This window comes from Triturus cristatus, chromosome 1_2 (assembly GCF_964204655.1).
Source record: "Triturus cristatus chromosome 1_2, aTriCri1.1, whole genome shotgun sequence".
Lineage (NCBI taxonomy): Eukaryota > Metazoa > Chordata > Amphibia > Caudata > Salamandridae > Triturus > Triturus cristatus.
In genome coordinates, this window is record NC_140580.1 from 786781265 (window position 1) to 786801076 (window position 19812).

A 19812-nucleotide genomic window follows, 5' to 3' on the forward strand; every position below is an offset into this window, starting at 1 on the left:
CACTGGAAAAACAATACGAGAGAGGAGGGAGTTCTGAGTGCAGACATGAGGAATATGTGAAACTGAAAAAACTTACAATGCTCGCCTGACGTTCCGATAAGGAGGGAGAAACCTCGGCAATTTAAGCCCTAATTTCAGAAAAAGATAGGTGTCTATTACCACAAAATATACCACAAACAATGAGGACTCTTCTCCTGAACAGGAGGTGGGTGGTGACTCGCCTCGACAGTACAGCAGAAGTCACTATAGTGCACCGGAATCTCCAGTTGCTTTCGCTGCCAGAAACTCCTGATCAATAGGTTACAGTGAAAACCGCAGACAGGCACATAGGCCCTCCAGATAGATTACATAATTTGGATATACAAAGTGAGGGTGGCATACAGTGCACCATTCGGGTAATATTCTGGGAAAATGTTACATTATCATACAACATTCGCTTAGCGGAGGTCGATTGTCCCCCGGAGTTTGTATGAATATCCCCACAAGGTGAAGATGTTATAGCCGGGTCAGGTGGCTCAGTCAGGGCTCGAAAAATCCAAAAAATGCTACTAGTCCTGCAGGACAAGTACCTTGAAAAATCTCCTCGACCTAATTGCAAGCTACTTGACCTCCATCTCTGCATCTACTGCAGGGGCTTGTGTTCGATCTCACGGTCACAGGTTCAGATCCCGGCTGGTCCACTCAGCCTTTCATCCTTCGGAGGTCGATAAAATGAGTGCAATTGAGTTGGGTAACAACAAACATCTGCTATTCAGCTCTAAGATACCCTTGGATGAATGTGCACTTTACAAATACACATTATGTTATTTTATAATACCATCCTTTTCTGCCTTTGTCCTCAAGCTAAACACCGATAAAACAGGGATCGTCATCTTTGGCTCCAACCCCTCAGCATGGAACGACTCCTGGTGGCCCAACTCCCTAGGCACCACACCCTCACCCACCACCCACGCCCGCAACCTGGGCATCATCTTGGACTCCACTCTCAGCATGACTCAGCAGGTCAACGCAATCTCCTCCTCCTGCTACAACATTCTCCGCAAGATCTTCAAGTGGATCCCCGTCGAGACCAGAAAAACTGTCACCCACGCCCTGGTCAGCAGCAGATTGGACTACGGCAACGCCCTATATGCAGGAACAACGGCCAAGCTACAAACCAAGCAACAACGTATCCAGAACGCATCCGTCCGCCTCATCCTTGACGTCCCACGCCGCAACCACATCTCCCCCCACCTCAGAGACCAACACTGGCTACCCGTACCAAAAAGGATCACCATCAAGCTCCTGACCAACGCACACAAGGCTCTCTACAACACCGGTCCAGCCTACCTCAACGACAGACTTTCCTTCCACACTCCCACACGCCATCTCAGCTCCGCCAACCATGCTCTTGCCACCATCCCCCGCATCCGCCGCACCACCGCCGGAGGAAGGTCCTTCTCACACCTCGCTGCCAAAACCTGGAACTCTCTACCACTCCAGCTACGCCAGACCCAGGACCTCCTAACTTTCAGGAAACGGCTCAAAACATGGCTTTTCGACCAGTAGCATCCCCTGTCCCCAGCGCCTTGAGACCCTAACGGGTGAGTAGTGCGCTTTATAAGTATATTGATTGATTGATGAGGACAAAAAAGCCTATGCCAGGGAATGGGCTTTTGCACTAGCCCCAGATTTATATCACAATTATGTTGGATAGATAAGGTGCCTCTCCTTATGTGATACCCATACGGTCCAGCCCACAAGTGCAACCACAAAACCCAATAAAAAGGTATGCTAACGCACATGTTAGGGAAATACTCTCACAATAAGAATAGGAAGTAATTGAACCCTGTGTCTGTCCAGTTTTTCCAGTCTTGGAACCGGATCATTCGTGTTGTATAGCCATAGACTATAGGCATTTAAATAGTCATATACGTACATTTGCAATACAAAATACACATAGTACGGGACTTATAAATAATATAGTTTGTAAGAAATTTAAAACATTCTTGGATATTTCCGATGTTTTTTCTGCCAGTATATAGTGCCTGAAAGCAGAGATTGGACTGGTTCTCAGCGCTAGGCTTTCAACGACGCTTAAGTCAACTCCCCATTCGGTACAAGAACAGTCCAGGACTGGTTGCTGCCCGCATTGTGTCACTTCTACATGATATTGACCCAGACGCATTGTCCTATGTAGATATCATCTACCTGACGGATGATTAGTTAAACACACATTCAGCCAGAGTGGATCTCATAATATTGTGATTTACTGAATCTGGCTAAAAGTTCAACTTTAAGAAATCTAATATAGCTTTTCTGAATGTCCTACTTTTAGGATACAAACTTACCAATGAGGGATAAAGCCTTGCACCACATTACCTAGAGAAGTGTGCTCTGCTACAAACCCCAAACAACAATTCTTATTAGGATTCCTTAATTTTGGCAGAACTTCCATTGCTGCCTATGCATTGCGCATTAAATCATTATAAATTAACTCACCCTAATTTTTACGGTTCACATTAGACATCTTAACAGTCTACTCATTTAACTACAATCGGACTTGCTTTCAACAAGTCATTTACATACATGTGTACATATTACAAACCTGGTCCTCCATATAGTCGAGGGTGCCTTTGGCTCTACATATATCACCTTTAATGAAGGTGAAATAGTGCAGATTACATATAAATAGCATTTATAGTCCAATGCCGAAATGAGTTTATGCGTCTACTGAAAAAATACTGACTGCAATGCAGAAGGCTATACTTAAAGAAAAGCAATTGCACATGGGAAACGCATTATTGTCGTTACTACCATTCCAGCCTTAGAGGCTGTCACGAAAGCAGGCGTTCCAAATGCTAAAGCCCTTCATCCTAGATGGATACAACGGTCAGCATCCTTAACAGCTATGGATGTAGACACGGTTTTGCTTATTTAGCAGTATAAATATTTTATGTATACTGATGGTTCAGCTCTACCTGCCATAGGGACCAAGCACCAATATTCAGTAGCAAGCACCACCATTCTTGTTGTGATGTTGGACGGAAAATTCCAACCACAAAAAACCCAAACATGGTCCTTAAGGGACTGCGCTGCGTAGTTGGCTGAACCTAAAGCCTACTACTACATATAGATCCTGAATACCCCAAACTTATAGTGTGTGATTAGTCTTTTCATGGCTATTGGTGCCAAAAATGGATTAAAAGAGTCTAAAGGCAATACCCTAAAGCATAAATTGCTATGGGTGAAGGTGGCAGACCTAAAAGAAAGGTTGCCACAGACTCATCTCATTCATCCAGTGAGTCATCAACGTGTGGTGACACACGTTGTAGGGAATTCTTTGGCTGATGAAGCAACCAAATCTTCAGTTTCCACTGCTACAGTTGCAATGATTACTCATTCTCGTACAAGGGTAGATTATATACTAGCTGTCGTTAATGACACACGCAACGGCACCCCTTTGCCTAGGAGCTTTCCAGCTAGATATACATATCATTTAAATGAACAAAATGTTCCCTTTGTTAACATTCTAGAGGTTGGTGATTGTTTTATTCCCACCCAGGACTGCAGGCTAGCCTTAGTGATAGCTGCACATGAAGGTGTGGCGGCCACAACTTAGTTTCCACAGCAACGTTACTGGTGGCATGGCTTATATAAACAAGCTATGAAATATGTCCTTTGTTATGACATTTTTCAACAAATTCAAAGTCCCACCGCAGACACCTGTTGATTTCCAAAAAACCTCTCAATTCAAATGGTGCATTTAAATGTATCCTACTTGAAGCTGATTCTTGCTTAAGGTTCCTCTGGCTGTGACCACAATGTTCTGCTAACACTCGCATTGTTATTAAAGATTTGCAAGTCTTTATCAGATTGTATGCATGGACTACATTCCACTTGAACCAAGGTCCTGCTTTTGCGTCAAAAGCATATAGCGATTCTATAGCATCCCTGGGTGTAGAGGTGCATTACTCGTTCCCCTATCATCCTGAGGGAAATTCAGTAGTGGAGAGGATAAACCGTGACCTAAAGCAATCCTTAACAGCTAGAGTATTAGGTAAATGAAGTAGCTGGATCCTTCACCTAAATGGAGGACAAAGAGCACTTAATCTCTATAAACGATCACTGGGTGGCTGGACCCCATATGATGTCCTTTTTGGCATCAAAGGGTACGTTCCAGACCTTCACAGTTCAGACATCGTGGCGGCAGCCATGCCCTTTGACGTAAATAGACGTTCTGCTGTCTTACAGGATTTGCAACACTTACATGATGGTCAATCAAACGAACAGTTGACAAAGTCTGCCTCTATCAAAACCAAGAAGCGGCCAGTGTCTTCTGGCTGGATTCCACAAATTGGGGATCTCATTCGTGAAAAGGTTGCGGTGAAAATGGAATTTGGCCCATCATACCATGGGCTGGTGCCAGTCCTTGGAATTCAAGGTGCAAGAACCTTAATATTGCCACAGTTTCTGGTTTTAAAGACAATCGCATTGTCTCAATTGATCACATAAAGTTACATCATGTGGCCCATTCTCAACAGTTGGACATGAGGAGTCCTTGTGAGTTCCCTAACTCCTCTCGCTACCATATAGAAAATTACTCCACAGCTTGTGAGCAACATCTAAGCGGTTTCTCCCCAGCTCGGTGAGGCGGTAAATGTACTACAGGTAATTCCTAACACTGCTACAAATGCCAGCCATACGACAAATGTGAGTACTGTCCTGTTCCTGCATATGATGTCTTTTATACTGATCCACCCCTCGTGGAATCTACTAGTTCTCTTACTACACCTTTAGCTCCTGTTTTTCAACAAACTACTTCTGGTTATTATGTGGAAATAGATGATTTTTCATCCGACTCTTTTGACAGTTGCACCGTACTAGACACTCCGCTACATGGACCTATGTTTTTCTTTCATGGCTGAAACACACTTAGATGGTCCCTCCTTGGAAATGTGTTTGGACAACACTTTCCTAGGTTTTTCTATTTCTTTGGAATTAATTTGTGATTGATTTCTTCTTGCTAATAAATGGCCATTATCTGCAGTAACGCTCTGCCACAGAACTGGTAGACGAGATGTTAACACCTCACTCATCTTCACATAAACTGAAAAGAGACCTGTCCCATGTGAACATTTCAGCTGCCACAGTAACTGTTGGAATTGTTTGGGATATGGCCCCCTATCATATTATGGCAGTCACACTTGCTTGTCCGCCGCTGACTGTAAGAAGAGCTCAGTAGACCAGTGGCAACTGGCTTTTGGTTAGACTCCACTTGGACTACGAGGGGCATTGATCTCCGTGGCCAAAGTTGCCCCACCGTGTTCATGGACTGAGGGGTGGCCCCAGGAAGACCCCGTGAACCAGATCAGCATTTTCCAAATCTTCAGCCTCCTGTACCCCTTCAATCAGGACCACTCTGTTGATGTCTATGGGAGTTTGCCCCTAGAGCCTGGAACTGGACTGAAGACTGCAAGGTAACTGTCCTGCTAAGACTTACTGGCCCTTGTGAGTTGCTCCCGGCTGGTTTTCCAAAGCGGGCCAGAGAACCCAAACACCACTTTATAAAAAGTTTTCAAATTAACAGCTGGGATTTATGACTAATTAAATAATTTTGTCATATGCCGGAACCCTCCAGTGGATTTTGTTCATTTTGGTGTTGAACAATTCATAAAAATAAGATCTATTTTTATAAACCGATGTGGATTGCATTTGTGTCATGTTTCTTTCTTATTCAATCCTCTTAATACTTCTTAATGCTTTGCACTAGTTTCTTTGTTATAGCCTGAGTGCTGAAAGCCACAGCTACTCAAGGTTGAGCTAAGGATTTACAAACAAGCCTGCCTGGACCCAAGACAGATTTGTGAGTTTATTACATAGTGAAGTCGCACAACTGCACCATATAATAAACCACATTTCCTCACATTATATAATTAGAGTTCATTTGTGCTCTTAGTTAACAAACATACTGAAAGTCATACATATCTAAAGACAGCAAGTTTATTTGAATTGAATAGAAATACTCATAATGGAGAGCAGGTTTTGTGAGCAACATTATGTTCAGTTACACTTGATGGGTCAAGGAACATCTACTTTGTATTAGACTGTCTGCCTACCTGGTAAAAATGGATTGTTTAATGTCGCCCAATAAAGATCATTTGCTGCCTAAAGATAAAGTTACTTACCGTCGGTAACAATATCTCTGGTGGATACGCTCTATATCTCCTCGCCTCGTGAATCTCCTCCCAGACCCATACTAGATAAAAAAATGTTGCCATAGCTCTCCTGTGCCAGTCAGTGGCACCATGGGTCACAGTCAACTCCGACACCTCCCCAGTCATGTTACAGAGCTATATATGATGTCACACAGCTTTCTAACGTCACTTCTTGTCATTTTCCCCCACCATCAGAGGCGGAGAGAAGTCTGATGAAGTGAAGCAGTGCAATAAACAAACCTGAATCTAAACCCTACTGTCAGCTCAACACCCACCATTAGAACAGTAAGCTGGGTGGGTTGGTGAGGAATATGAAGGTAGATACAGTATCCACCAGAAAAATCAAGACCAGAGGTACGTAACTTTTTCATCTGATCGATACTTCTACCTGCAGATTCCTCACCTCCTAAATCACTATCAACGCAATACCCTTTGGAGATGGGTCTGAGGTTAGAAGAGGTCAAGGGATGATTATCACAGTAAGCGGAGAAAACCAGCCAACTCCAACCACTAACAGACAGGAAATGCAGTCTGAAGAACTCACCAAAATACCTGATCATAGGCCCCAAAATCAGCGTATATTGGTAATGTAGTTGACCTACTAGAAATCTCAGACATTTTCTGTGATGCGGATTTATCAGAGCAGGAAAGAATGCATCTTGATAGTCTATCAAGCATGTCCAGTCATTCAATTCCATATGAGGAGCAATTATGTGTATTGCCAGCTTTGCATTTCTTTAGTAGAATGGAGTCTAACATTGGTCCAAAGCCTGGTTTAGGGCATTTCTTTATCTTACAAAATACTCTGAATACACGCCTTGACCTTTTTCGTGATGTGGAACTTTTTCTATGGCTGTTTTAGATACTAGTCCAGAAATTTCTTACTATTTTTAGTTTGTGTTTTTGTAGGTCTTGGTGGCACAGACAGTGGTCTATATTTGAAGTGAAGATAGTATCCCTGAGATAAAATGCTTAGCACCTACTTGTATTTTGTGATGGAGGACCACTCTTCCAGATGGAGAGAGACCGCTCCCCCACCAGAGAGGAAAACAGAGAGGGGGTGAAAGTTCCTCACTGTTTCTCTGATGAATGTCTTGCCCTTCTAGGTGTTGATGATTTTGGTGGAGCAGTTTCAGATCTTTCCTGTTTTTTTTAATACTGATATTTTTGCCATTGTGGATATTGATGGTAAGGCTGGTAGGGCAATTGGGTACAATCTTTTGTCCCTAGGTTTAAATTGTTCTAACATGTTTTTCTTTTCCTGCAGGCCACCAGTACATAGGGCTTCCGCTTCATTTTCCATCTTGTGAATTTTGTCATTTGCAAGTTGGCCAAATAAAGATCTGATAAATGGCAGATTAGCTACCTTCAATACAGCGGAATTCTACAAACATATACCCACCAGAACCCAACTGCAAAAAACACCTTGCTACGTTTCGACAACTTTCACCCCCGTCTATTACGGGAAAACCTACCCTATTGGCAAGTCCTCCACTTACGGCAGAATTGTAGTCGCACAAACAACTTTAAATAAGCTGAATATCTAGCAGACACATTAAGGGCATGTAATTATCTCGAGAGGATCATCCAAAAAACTAAAAAAGGGTCAGAAATCAGAATTGAGATGAACTACTGGAAACTCCAGTAACAGAAAAGACAGAACCGCCATTTGTATGCATAACCACATACAATATTGCCTCAGATAGTGTTAAGAAGATCATCAAACGCAACTGGCGTATCTTCAACACGGGTCCCAGATATTGTGATTTCCCCCTCTTTTCCAACAAAAGAGCAAACAATACTTTGGTGCATACCTAAACCTAAAGCAAAATCAACTAACACCATCCACAATGCCCTTGACCTCCCAGGAGTATTAGGTCACCACCTGTGTGGCCAGGGTAGTGTTTGCCATCTGACCCTACCCACTAAAGAAATAGATTTAGGTCTACGCTCCCCCTGGCAATTTTGAAAACATACAAACTGTAACTCGAAACAAGTGATATACCTCATAATCTGACCATGCAATCTTAAATACGTAGGCATGGCTACGAGAAAAAGTAGCACCAGGATATGTGAGCACCGGAGCAAAAGCAGGTGCAAACGCAACACTACAAAAACGGAGAAACACTACATATTGACTGGACACTGTTAAAGCTCTCAAATGGATCATCCTATAACAAGTCGATGCAGGAACAAGAAACCTAGAGAAGGGGGGGGCGTGGCTTGGCGCCGACTGCAATGGCAGCCCAACTTCGGAGCTCCGCCGGAGCGGGAGCTCTTAACCCGTTTAAATCCGCTAAAATCCGGCCATAAGGGGTGCTGGGGGCAACCATAGACATTTTAAACACCCCCGCACCAGGCAGCTAGAGAAAGTGTCACCCACCGGAGAATCGGCAGACTTGGCGAGGAGCGGACTGCAGTCGCCGGGCAGAGGGTCCCGCCTGAAGGGGGCCGGTGCCGTGGAATCAACGCACCATTCAATCACTAGAGAGGACGGTGAGCAGGGCAGAGCGCGGATGTCTCATTCATACAGCCCACGACGATCGGAGGAGCCGCGAGGTCCGGAGTTGTTGGCCGGGACCCGCCCCCATTTCGGAGCCTGGGGAGGGGCGGAGCTCGCGTGAGTGTCTGCCTGAGTACCGTCAGCGCAGATAGGTGAGGCGCACGGCGGCCCCTTCATCGGGCGCCCAGAGACCCCTGGGTCCTCTGGGGGAAGACATCGAGAGTAGCGGTGCGGTGGGCGGCGGCCAGGCAGTTCCGCCAAGACGACGGCGCCATAATTGACCCCAGTGAAGGCAGAAATGACGCCCGGTGCCACCCCCGATCACCGAGAGCCACTAATGGGGAATCAAGACTGGCAGCAGGGACAACGGAGGTGAAAGGGGCAGATAAGTGCCGGGTGAGCCCCAGACCAACCAGCGTGCTAGCTCCCCAGCATACTACAGGAAGTTGGCAGCGGAGCGGATCTTTGGGGCCCTGTGGTGCTGCCCCGGGTGGGCGCTAGTTCACTGTGCATCGCGACAGCCTGGGTGGGCCCTGCGTGTGATGAGTTGGGAATACAGTGGCCTGCAGTAGAAGGACCGCGTATTGGCGACGGATCACAAGCCTAGATTGCACGGAGCGCTTGGAGGTTGGCCTGCCTGGGAGTCGCGGTGCGACTGTGTGGAATCACGTCGGAGCGCCCCTGGTGGCCTGTGCGGCCCTCCAGGCGGCAGATACTTGTCAACGAGGCGACTCTGTGAACGGCCCGGGGGCAGAAGAGGAACACGTGGTGGTCCACCCTTGGGCCAGACACCTCCGACTGAAGCCGGTTCCGGGTGGCGGATGTGTGGTGGAACACCGCGCTGAAAGGCGGGACTACCGGGCGTCTGCTGACGGGGCCGTACCGGGCTGAGTGCGGAAGTGGTGCGAATTAGCCGGCGGCAGTGAGGTGCACCGCGCCGGAGGGCTCGTACGCAGCCGTTGGGGTGACACTCACGGGGGCCGGCCATCTCAGCCTCCTATAAATATGAGGCATAAACACAGCTCCGCAGTGCAGTCCAACAAACTGGACAAATACACGCTCCCGAAGGCCTCCCAGACGTCCGAGGAGGGACACGACCGCCGTCAAGAGGAATTGGAACCGTCATTACAGTCCATCATGGCGGCCATTACGAATTTGGGGACTACCCTCGAAACGAAAATGGATAAGATGTCGATTGAAATGAACCTCATGAGGGCTGATATGCAGAAAACCTCTGACCGGTCAAAGAAACAGAATCCAATGTCACTGAACTTCAGACATCTACCAAAAGACTGGAAGAGAGAATAAACGTTTTGACCCACCAACACCGCCAAATGGCGGCGAAGCTCGAGGACCAAGAAGGGAGGGCACGACGCAGCAACATTAGAGTGGTGGGGGTCCCGGAGGGACTGGAGGGGCCGAGCGTGGACCTCTTCCTGGAGGACCTCATCTTAAATCACTTAAAACCACAGAGACTCTTCTCTCTTCACGGTGGAGCGGGCACACAGAGCGCTGCTCCCGAGGCCGAAACCAGGGGCGGCTCCCAGAATGATCATTGCAAAGATTCTGAACTATAGAGACCGAGATGCTATCCTGCAGGCCGCAAGGGTCAAGGGAGACGTTCAATACGACAATGCTACTATTAGGTTCTTCCCGGACTTCACGCTAAAGGTGCAGCAAGAGAGGAGGTCCTTTGAAGGGGTGAAAGACGCACTGCAGCAACGCGGGATCACATACATGATGTTCTTCCCTGCGAAGCTGAAGATTCTTGTGGACGGGAAATCACTCTTCTTCACAAGCCCCCGGGAAGTACAGGACTGGCTGGACGGAAAGGCGGATCTCCGAAAACGCATCAGAAACGCCGGGAGAGAGACAGCATCGGCAAGTCGAGGGGCGTCCTCAAGGGGTGACGACGGTGCGCAGGGACAGCATGCAGAACGCACATGGAGGTCGCGGTCCAGCAGCCCGGCTCGGGAGCCATTGAACCAAAACTCGGACCCGTGACCCAGCTAAGTGCTGCCTTGAAGAAGACTACAAACCGTAATGTACACTGTTGGGGACGATTCCGAGGGGACACTGGTGGGTGGGTCCTTGCTGCCCGGGGAGCACGATCCAACCTTTCCCTGTTAATATACGTTCCCCCAAAGGCAGACACTTGGGCCGAACCAGAGACACATGGTAACGACAGGGACGCTCTGCCTACTGCGGTGCAGGCCGCTAAGAGGGTGCTTAGTAATAACCCGTGATCACCCGCATGGCAACAGCTCAGTTCACTACGGGGAAGGGGCTTTAGCTGCCGGATCGGCTGCGGTCCGCTTTCCCACGACACAGTAGTTCACACGTTGGGGCGATAGGCACTCTGCTAGTTGGGGATGTGGGTAGTTTGGAACCTACGTGGCAGGGTAGCAGGGAGGGGGGGTGGGACGATGGGGTTGAAACTGTTGGGGTTTTGTGTTTGTTGGGGTGTGGAACGGGGAGGAGAAAGGGGGCACTGGGGGTTTATTGGTCAAAAGAAAATACAGCATCAGACATACAGTCAGCGAACGAGATTATCGCAGGATGCCTTACAATTTGATTTCTCTGACTCACATGCAGTGGGATAAAAGTCTCAAACTGATAAGCTGGAACGTCAACGGGTTGGGGGACAAAATTAAAAGAAGCATTGTGCTGCAATACCTTAGAAGACACTCCCCGGACGTTGCATTATTGCAGGAGACCCACTTAATGGGAAACAACTGTAGGGCGCTCAACAGAGGGGGCTACAAAATGATAGTACATGCGGGGTTCACGTCGGGATCCAGGGGGACTGGGATCCTCGTGCGCCACTCCTTCCCCTTCGCGGTTCAGCGCACATGGACGGACCCGTTGGGGCGTTATGTGGCAGCAGCAGGGCAATGGGAGGGCAGAATCCTCATATTAGTTGCGGTGTATATCCCGCCGGGGCTGCAAGCGCAAACTTATAAAGATCTGGGGGCCTTTCTATTAGGTTTACCCATGGGACAGCTTGTGATTGGAGGTGACTTCAACTTCGTGGTCTCAGGGGAATGGGATAGACACCCCCCGCGAGAGATTGGAGCGGGGCAGCAGTGGCTCCCCCAATTCATTGATGCATCTGGCTTTGTGGACTTCTGGCGGAAACACCACTCCACAGGCAGGGGATATACCTTTTTATCCGGGGCGCATCACACACTGTCTCGACTCGATTACATACTCACCACGGCACAATTTGACATGACTACGACAGACATTACGCATCTGCCACGGGGTATCTCGGATCACTCACCCCTTTGGGTCCACTTCACAATGGGGGATAGAAGAACCGGAGGCTCAAGGCCGATAAACCCATGGTACCTTAAAGGCCCGGAGATTAGAGCAACGCTGGTAAAAGCAATTGACCAATACTTCATAGATAATGAAGGCACGGTGGACTCACCAGCCACGTTGTGGGAGGCGTTCAAGACAGTCCTGAGGGGGCAGGCCCTCTCCCTCATCGCGGGTAGGCGTAAAGAAAAAGAAAAACAATTGACCGAGATAGAGCACGCGATCAAACAACTTGAGGAGAGAATAGGCCGAGACCCTGACGAGGATATTACACACCGATTACAAATCAGGGCCACAGAATATAAGGACATCGCCACGGAGGCGGCGAAAACTCTGGCACGCGATAGGGATGGGCGCATATGCGATCATGGCGACAAGGCGGGCAAACTAATAGCCTGGCTGGATAGGAAAGAAAGGGAACAGCGGGTGGTGCCTGAACTCATGAGCACTTCGGGGAGGCTCCTGACTGAGCCGGGCGACATAGTGAATGAACTCGCCCTGCACTTTGAACAGGTGTATAGGAGGCAGTCGGACCTCACGGAGGACGACTGCTGCCTTCCTGACTGACATTCAGTTGCCCACCCTGACAGATCAGGAACGAGACCAAATGGAAGACGACCTTACGACAGAAGAGCTTACCAAAGCAATAGGGGATCTCACAGGGGGTAAGGCTTTGGGGCCCAACGGCCTCCCAATTGAGCTCTACAAGCTTAAACCAGATAGGATAGCGCCATACCTGAAGGCAATGTTTCACGATAGTAACAAACAGGGGATCCTTCCTCGGGACCAGCGCATAGCCACTCTGGTGGCAATTCCCAAACCAGGAAAGCCGAAAACAGAGTGCTCCTCGTACAGACCCATATCGCTCCTTAACGCGGAGCCCAAAATACTGGCTAAAGTCTTGTTTAACAGGCCACGTACAGTTATCACCAAGCTAGTGCACCCGGACCAGTCGGGCTTTATGCCTCACCGCAACACCGCACTCAACCTCAGGCGACTTCATGGAGTCCTGGGGCGCTGCCCTGGAATCCAGGAGGATGCTATGGTGGTGTCATTGGATGCAACCATGGCGTTCGACACACTCGAGTGGGCATACCTTTTTGCGGTGCTTAAGAAATTAGGGTTTGGACCCAAGTTTCTGGGGTGGGTGCGTCTATTGTACTCCGAACCACTTGCGACTGTTTCAGTAAACAACAAGACTTCTGAGGTCTTTCCACTCAGCAGAGGTACGAGGCAAGGCTGCCCTTTGTCCCCGTTGATATTCGCACTATCTCTGGAGCCGCTTGCGGCGTGGATACGCCAAACTGTGACCATCCGCGGCCTCAAGTGGACTAAGGGCTGGGAAGACAGGATATCGTTATATGCAGACGATATACTTCTTTATCTGGCCTCACCTGCCCGTTCCCTCAGAGTGATTCTAGACATTTTCGCCAGTTTCGGAAGAAACTCAGGGTTCCGTATTAACTGGAGCAAGTCATTGATCTACATGCTCCACGGAGCGGCCCCCTCCCTCCCGAGAGGCTGCGCAATTCAGATTGCGGACGAGGGTTTCCGCTACTTGGGGATATTTATAACCACTGACGTTAGGAAGCGATATGACCAAAACCTGATTCCCCCCTTGCAAAGGCTCAGGCGAGACGTGGAGGTCTGGAAGGAGTTGCCCATATCCTTACTCGGGAGAGCAGCACTCTTCAAAATGATGGCTCTGCCTCGATTCTTGTATGCTCTTCAAAACTACCCAGATGCGGTGCCGCCAGCGTTCTTTAGGGAGGTGGAATCCTTACAGAGAGACTTGTTGTGGGACGGTAGACCCAGAATTGCACTAGGCAAACTCACAATCGCCTGGTATGACGGAGGTATAGCCCTCCCTGACATTAGGAAGTATTATTGGGCAGCACACCTGGCAGCAATAAACCAATGCCAGTATAGCAACGGAGACGACCCGGCATACGGAATGGATAGGTGGTTGCTTCCGGGGGGAGACTTCACGAGATCCTTGTATTCTAGACCAAACAGGTTTCCACTCACAGGCCCCACCAAACACACTGTACAGGTCTGGCATGTGGCAACTAAAGCCCTGGGATGGGCCAATAAACTTACACTAGCAACCCCGCTGTGGGATACGGAGCGACTAGGCACACTGGGACGTACGAAAGGGTTTGCAAAATGGGACCTGATCGGCATCTCCCACATTAGGGACCTGTGGGGGAGGGAGGGTGTGGTGCCATTTGACACACTTCAACAGACGTATGAAATGGCGGCGTCAGAACACTTTCGATATACGCAAATCAGGCATGCCCTACAGACCGCCATATGTGCCGGTACGACGCTCCCCGAGGCATCCCCACTCGAAGACAGGTTATTAGACGGGCACCTGCCCGAAAAATGTATCTCACTTACGTACAAAAAGATCATCCACCACACTCCAGACCCCCTCGCAGCGCTCAGGGAGAAGTGGGTAAGAGACGGTTTGGAGGTAGATGATGAGGAATGGCAGGAGGCACTCGCTTCCCCCAGGGAGGTGGCCATTTCTGCAAAATTGAAATTAATACAGCTGAAGATTCTGCACAGAGTCTACTTATCAGGGACCCAATTGATCCACATGGGGAGTAGTACAGATGGGCTTTGCAGAAGGGGCTGTGGAATGCAGGGCGCATTCCTACACGTGCTCTGGGAGTGCCCGGTCATTCATAGTTTCTGGAGGGGGGTGTTGAAAATAATGACTGTGGTGTGGGGGGTGCCCTTGTTGCCTGAAGCAAAGAGATGCCTTTTGAATGTGTGGGTGCCCACAGATTTGCCTATACATGGGAGGTTGTGGGTCGCACTGGGGCAGACAGTGGCCAAGCGCAACATAGCGCAGCTGTGGGGGGCCGCTACACCTCCCACCTTAAAGAAATGGAAAGATGATATGGATTGGTGCATGGTGCGGGAAAAAACTGTATATGTTGCACGGGGAAGCCCCAAAAAATGGTTATTGATTTGGACAAAGTGGAATGTATACCGGGGGGGAATTTGCGAGCCACCAGTTGTTTCTTCCCCAGAAGACCACTGTTCAACGTAAACCAGACTGTATGTTAAGTAACAGCGCCTGCTATTTTGAACATTATATACTGACGTATGTACACACTGATGCAAGTATACCTTGTGAGATAACTAATCGGACCTGTATAACATGACCAATGTTCTTTATTTTGAATAAAAAGATTGATAAAAAAAAAAAAGAAACCTAGAGAATATCCTCCTTGAGAAGGAACAGCGTTGGATTTACAAACTATCCATGCACAAAAAATAAACTAAACTATCATATCCCCCAGTGGAATATACTGTAATGGACAAAATACCCCATGTATAACCATTAAGAAGTTTTGAGAAATCAGAACAAAACCACTTTCCTTTTGCGTCTTTTTAATCACCTTGTTTGTTAGTACTTACTGCACCAACCTCACAATGAAGGTTCACTTTTTTCAGTATTGTTGAGCACGTTTTTAATGCACCCCAGTGTGTATTTCAACAATTTCCTTTCTGTGGGTTCCCTACAATACCCAACAAAACCCCAGTTTCTACATTTAGCCCTTTGTAACCGGGTGACTGAACTACAGTTCCCTACCTCCCTAGACCTTGTGTCTTTCCCTTCACCAATAGGAGAGCTGAATGGCCACCTTACTTCTCACCTCCAATACCACTGGAGCACAAACGGGAGGCGGGACTACATTTCCCAGCCTTCCGCTTAACTAGGCATCAAAACCAATGCGATTAAACCCCAGATTACGTGACACAGTCATGTACCACCTGGCATTTACCTCCAGAATCTTGCAAAAATACAGCCCTGCCCAGACACCGCGAGAATCGGAGAAGGAAGGACGAAGTCCCTTGATGAAGTAAATGTGTGTGTGGGTGGGGGGGTGGCAACCAGAGACCATGTATCCTAGATATATTCTTTTAAAAAGGCTTTCTATCACTTTTATTTCCCCAGAATGCGACTACAGGGATCTCCCAACCCACTAACTCAGGAAGTCCAACTTTAGAGGATATGTAGATTTTAGGAATTTTTTTATTTCTAATATACACCTGCGTGTGCATGCTGAACACTATCTACAAATAGGATTTGCTTTCATTTGCCTTTCTGACGTGTGTGTGTATATACATATATATACACACATATACATGTTATGTCTGGCGTTTGAGGGTAAATTCACGTGTCTGCATGCCCTGTCACACACTTCAACCAAGGTGTGCCTGAGCATGACAATACAATATCAAGAGGTCAGAATTACCCCCAACAGAAATACAATTAAGCTTTTTTGTTTCAGAGACCATTACAGTAAAAGGTCCACTTTGGTCCATATGTTTGCATGCTTCATGATGTTTGCATAAACTACTACTCAGAATTGGTAGTTACCAACTATATATTGTAGGGATATTGCGTACATTTCCGGTCCTGAAGAAAACCTATTGACCCTTGGTGGCACTAGATACAGACTCAAACATGTTGACCCATTGATGTTGAGGGTCATTATACCAACTAAACATCTCACTGCTTTTATTCTCACCAAAGGACCTTGCTAGTAAACAGGATTTAGGATCCTGAAAGCCAATTTAACTTGCACTTGTTATCCCTTAGACAAAGAGCTCCTCTTGCAAACTTCATTGAGGCCACCCACTCACACTAGGTGCAGTGGGTGAGGATCCGATGAAGCATGCCACTGGTGGCACCTGTGAGTGAGGATCCTACTAATATACCCATGAGATGCCAAGGACGCACCAATTTACCTGGGTACAGATCCTCCACCATCTTAAGATATATTGAGACCATATAACTGACCTCTTGGACCTTAAGGGCTCATTAATTACGCAAGGGTTAGCTGGTCTAGAAATCAAGAGACAATTATATATTACGGTTCTGGGTCACTTTTTGAAAATCCAGATCTTGCTGTGAGACTTTATATTTTTTTCAATGTGTGGCCGATTGTACTGTTGCAGGTGTTAAAACATGTTCTTGGGCTATGTCCAAAAGGCCTTGAACCATGGGAAGCAGGGGTTTTGGAGCTGCTTTTGACCGAAGAGTCTTGAGGATGACTGACACTACTGGTCTACAGCACTAGGATTTTGAAGAAAAACCAATCTAAGTTCTCACACATGCCCTCAGATCCTTCTCAAAGGAGCTGGAAGAAAGAACTGAGTAGGGAGGCATACTGCCAGTAAAAAGCATCTTGGTTCGAGGGACTTTCCGGAGTTCTTAAACGGACAGCACTTTTTTCACTCTGTTTTACATTAGAAGACAATGAAGTTACATTTTTTCATAACCTTTTCTCATTTTAAACAGCCTTCACACTAAGATATTAAAATGCACTTTTAAAATTATGGCAGGAAGAACTGGTCTAAAAAAAAAAAAACTAAAAAAAACAATCCACTTCTGATAAGCTGCTTTTCAACTGAACGACAAATGGATTCTTCACACCCTGTGTTATATTATATGACCAACATATCTATTATACAGTGCTGCTGGACCCCACACAGCCAGCAGGAGATCATTCCAGCGTGTATGACCATCAATGAAGATTCTATGATGCAGAATGCATTTTCCCTGCTCTATCTAACATTCAGATAACCAATAAAGGTTATCACTAGATGGCTGCATAGGCCAGATTACAGGAGGAAGCAGCCACCAGTAAGCATCATACAGCTCAGTGTTGGGCAGCTTGTGAAGTCCTTGATTTGCTTACACACATTTCAGAGTTACCTGACATGGAAATGAGTAATAGTGAATTCGTAGAGAACGCTGTAAGACAATGTGATCTTCAATCCACAGCAAAGCTTTCAGTTACAGTACAAAAAGATCCCAGAAATTTGTAGGCATTTTTCAGTGGTGAGTACCAACATTGTTAAAATCTTGCATTTCACACACATTCTGGCAACTTCCTGCAACCTTTCCAGAGCGGAGTACACAGTGCACATATATCTCCTTCCTATCATGATGTATAGCTGAATACAATGAAATGTAAAGAGATGCAACACTTCGCAGGTTGTAGGTGCAAGAAATAAAAGAAAGGGCATCCTTATTACAAGTATGAAACTAGATGTTTTCAAATCAATACAAAAATTTGCTAAAATACTGCACACCGGCTAACACATTTACAACGCCTTTTTATTATGAGGTTCTCTGCAAATTGTATTTTGGATCAGAGTCCAAAAACACAAAGTATCCAAGTGAGAATTCACGAACATACAGATTCTGTCTGATTCCCTGATGACTCTCTGATCTACGACTGAAAGGGGGAGGCATCGTGTGAAGATTTCTGAATGCGATAATCTTTCTAAATAACAAGCATATTACCCAATGACCACTTTGAATTAAATGATTCCATACATTTACTCTGTGTGCTGAACAAGCTGGTGGTACACGGTAACGTTGGAGGGAACGTGCGGTCATCTATCCCAGCATTTGGACATACCTCCACTTCTTTATACACAACCTACAAGATAAATGATGAGCTTTAAAAATATTGATACACTGATGAATGTTTACAAACCGAGCTGCAATTCTGACAAAATCAAGATGTATTAAAATATGGCACAGTATCTGAAAACATTCTAAACATCCCTGCAAAATGTGAGGAACAAGCTAACGAGGCTAGGATTCCAAAATGGATAGGTACTGTTTAAGAAAAAGTGCTTCCCTCTGACTTCGCTCTAAAGCTGTCCCATGTCGAACATGTGCAATTCCATTCAGCCAGATTTATTCTTTGCATTCTGATAACTGCAGCTTTTTTAGTTAAATTGGCACCGCTGAGCTATGTGGTTCGAATTTGACGCATACTTCCATCTGAAGACAGTAAAATGAATACTAGAACAGTGGATAATGGTAACAAAAGTTATTTATAGTGCTTAGAAATAAAAGACTTGCGATATACAGAGATACATAAATTGTTTTTTCCATACTACAATCCAGGGAACCCTGAACTGTGACAGTCTATATGTCCTTCCGAGGACTCAACTGCTACAAAAGCTGCCTCAAAGGATACACCTCCGAGAGTCCTTCTCTGGCCTAAGGCCAAGTCATGAGTTTCCATTCCCCTACACAGTAATTCTGACCATGTTCTGTATGTCCATTTGTATAGTTAGTACTTAAGCACCTCTGGATGAAAGTAATCTTTCAGTAAGGCTAGAGAAAGTTGGACTCCCAGAAAGAGATCTATAGCTACCTCCGCTAAATTTTCGAAGTCCTCCATTTTGTTTTCCAGATGTACCATGGAGGTCATGGCAAAGTCTCTGATTTATTTCTTGTTTGTACCTATTTTACAAAATGTGTGAACTTCTCTGGAAAGGGCTTACTTAAATGTAACCTAAAACTGACTTTGTTTAACTTCTTTGAACTTTTTTCACTCGGTTTTAATGATAAATACTGCTGTTATCAGTAGGCAGTTTATTGGACTGGAGTTAAAAGTTTGTGTCTTATATTGTGATAGCTTCAAAGTTCCCAATAGGGCGATTTGCAGAAAGGTTCCTCCATTTTTTAGCTGGGAGCTTATCATTACTTTTAGTTTTGGTCAACCTGAATGTATTTGTGCAAGAAATCCATATTTTACATTTGTATACACAATGAAACAACATTTTAAATATCCGGATGTTTTTTAACTGTCAGAGATCAATGTTTTATCACCTTTTTAAACTAACACTTTTCTAACTGACATTTCATGTTGCAAATTACAGTCCGTGTAATACAGTCACTTAAACTTCCTATATCATGGGTTTGGTCCTGGTGTTGACAAGGAAGTTTGAAGAGGGAAAAGC

General features: G+C 46.3%; 1 protein-coding gene across 3 annotated transcripts in view; it reads right to left on the reverse strand.

Annotated features, from left to right (window-relative positions):
- The window catches only part of WRAP73 (WD repeat containing, antisense to TP73), a 486503-nt gene that overhangs the window by 166218 nt on the left and 300473 nt on the right, over nucleotides 1–19812 (reverse strand). For all 3 annotated transcript variants that reach the window (XM_085608852.1, XM_085608851.1, XM_085608850.1), the window contains one exon: nucleotides 18389–18494. In XM_085608852.1, coding sequence (XP_085464978.1) covers nucleotides 18389–18494 — 106 coding nt within the window. The remainder of the gene's footprint in view (nucleotides 1–18388; nucleotides 18495–19812) is intronic.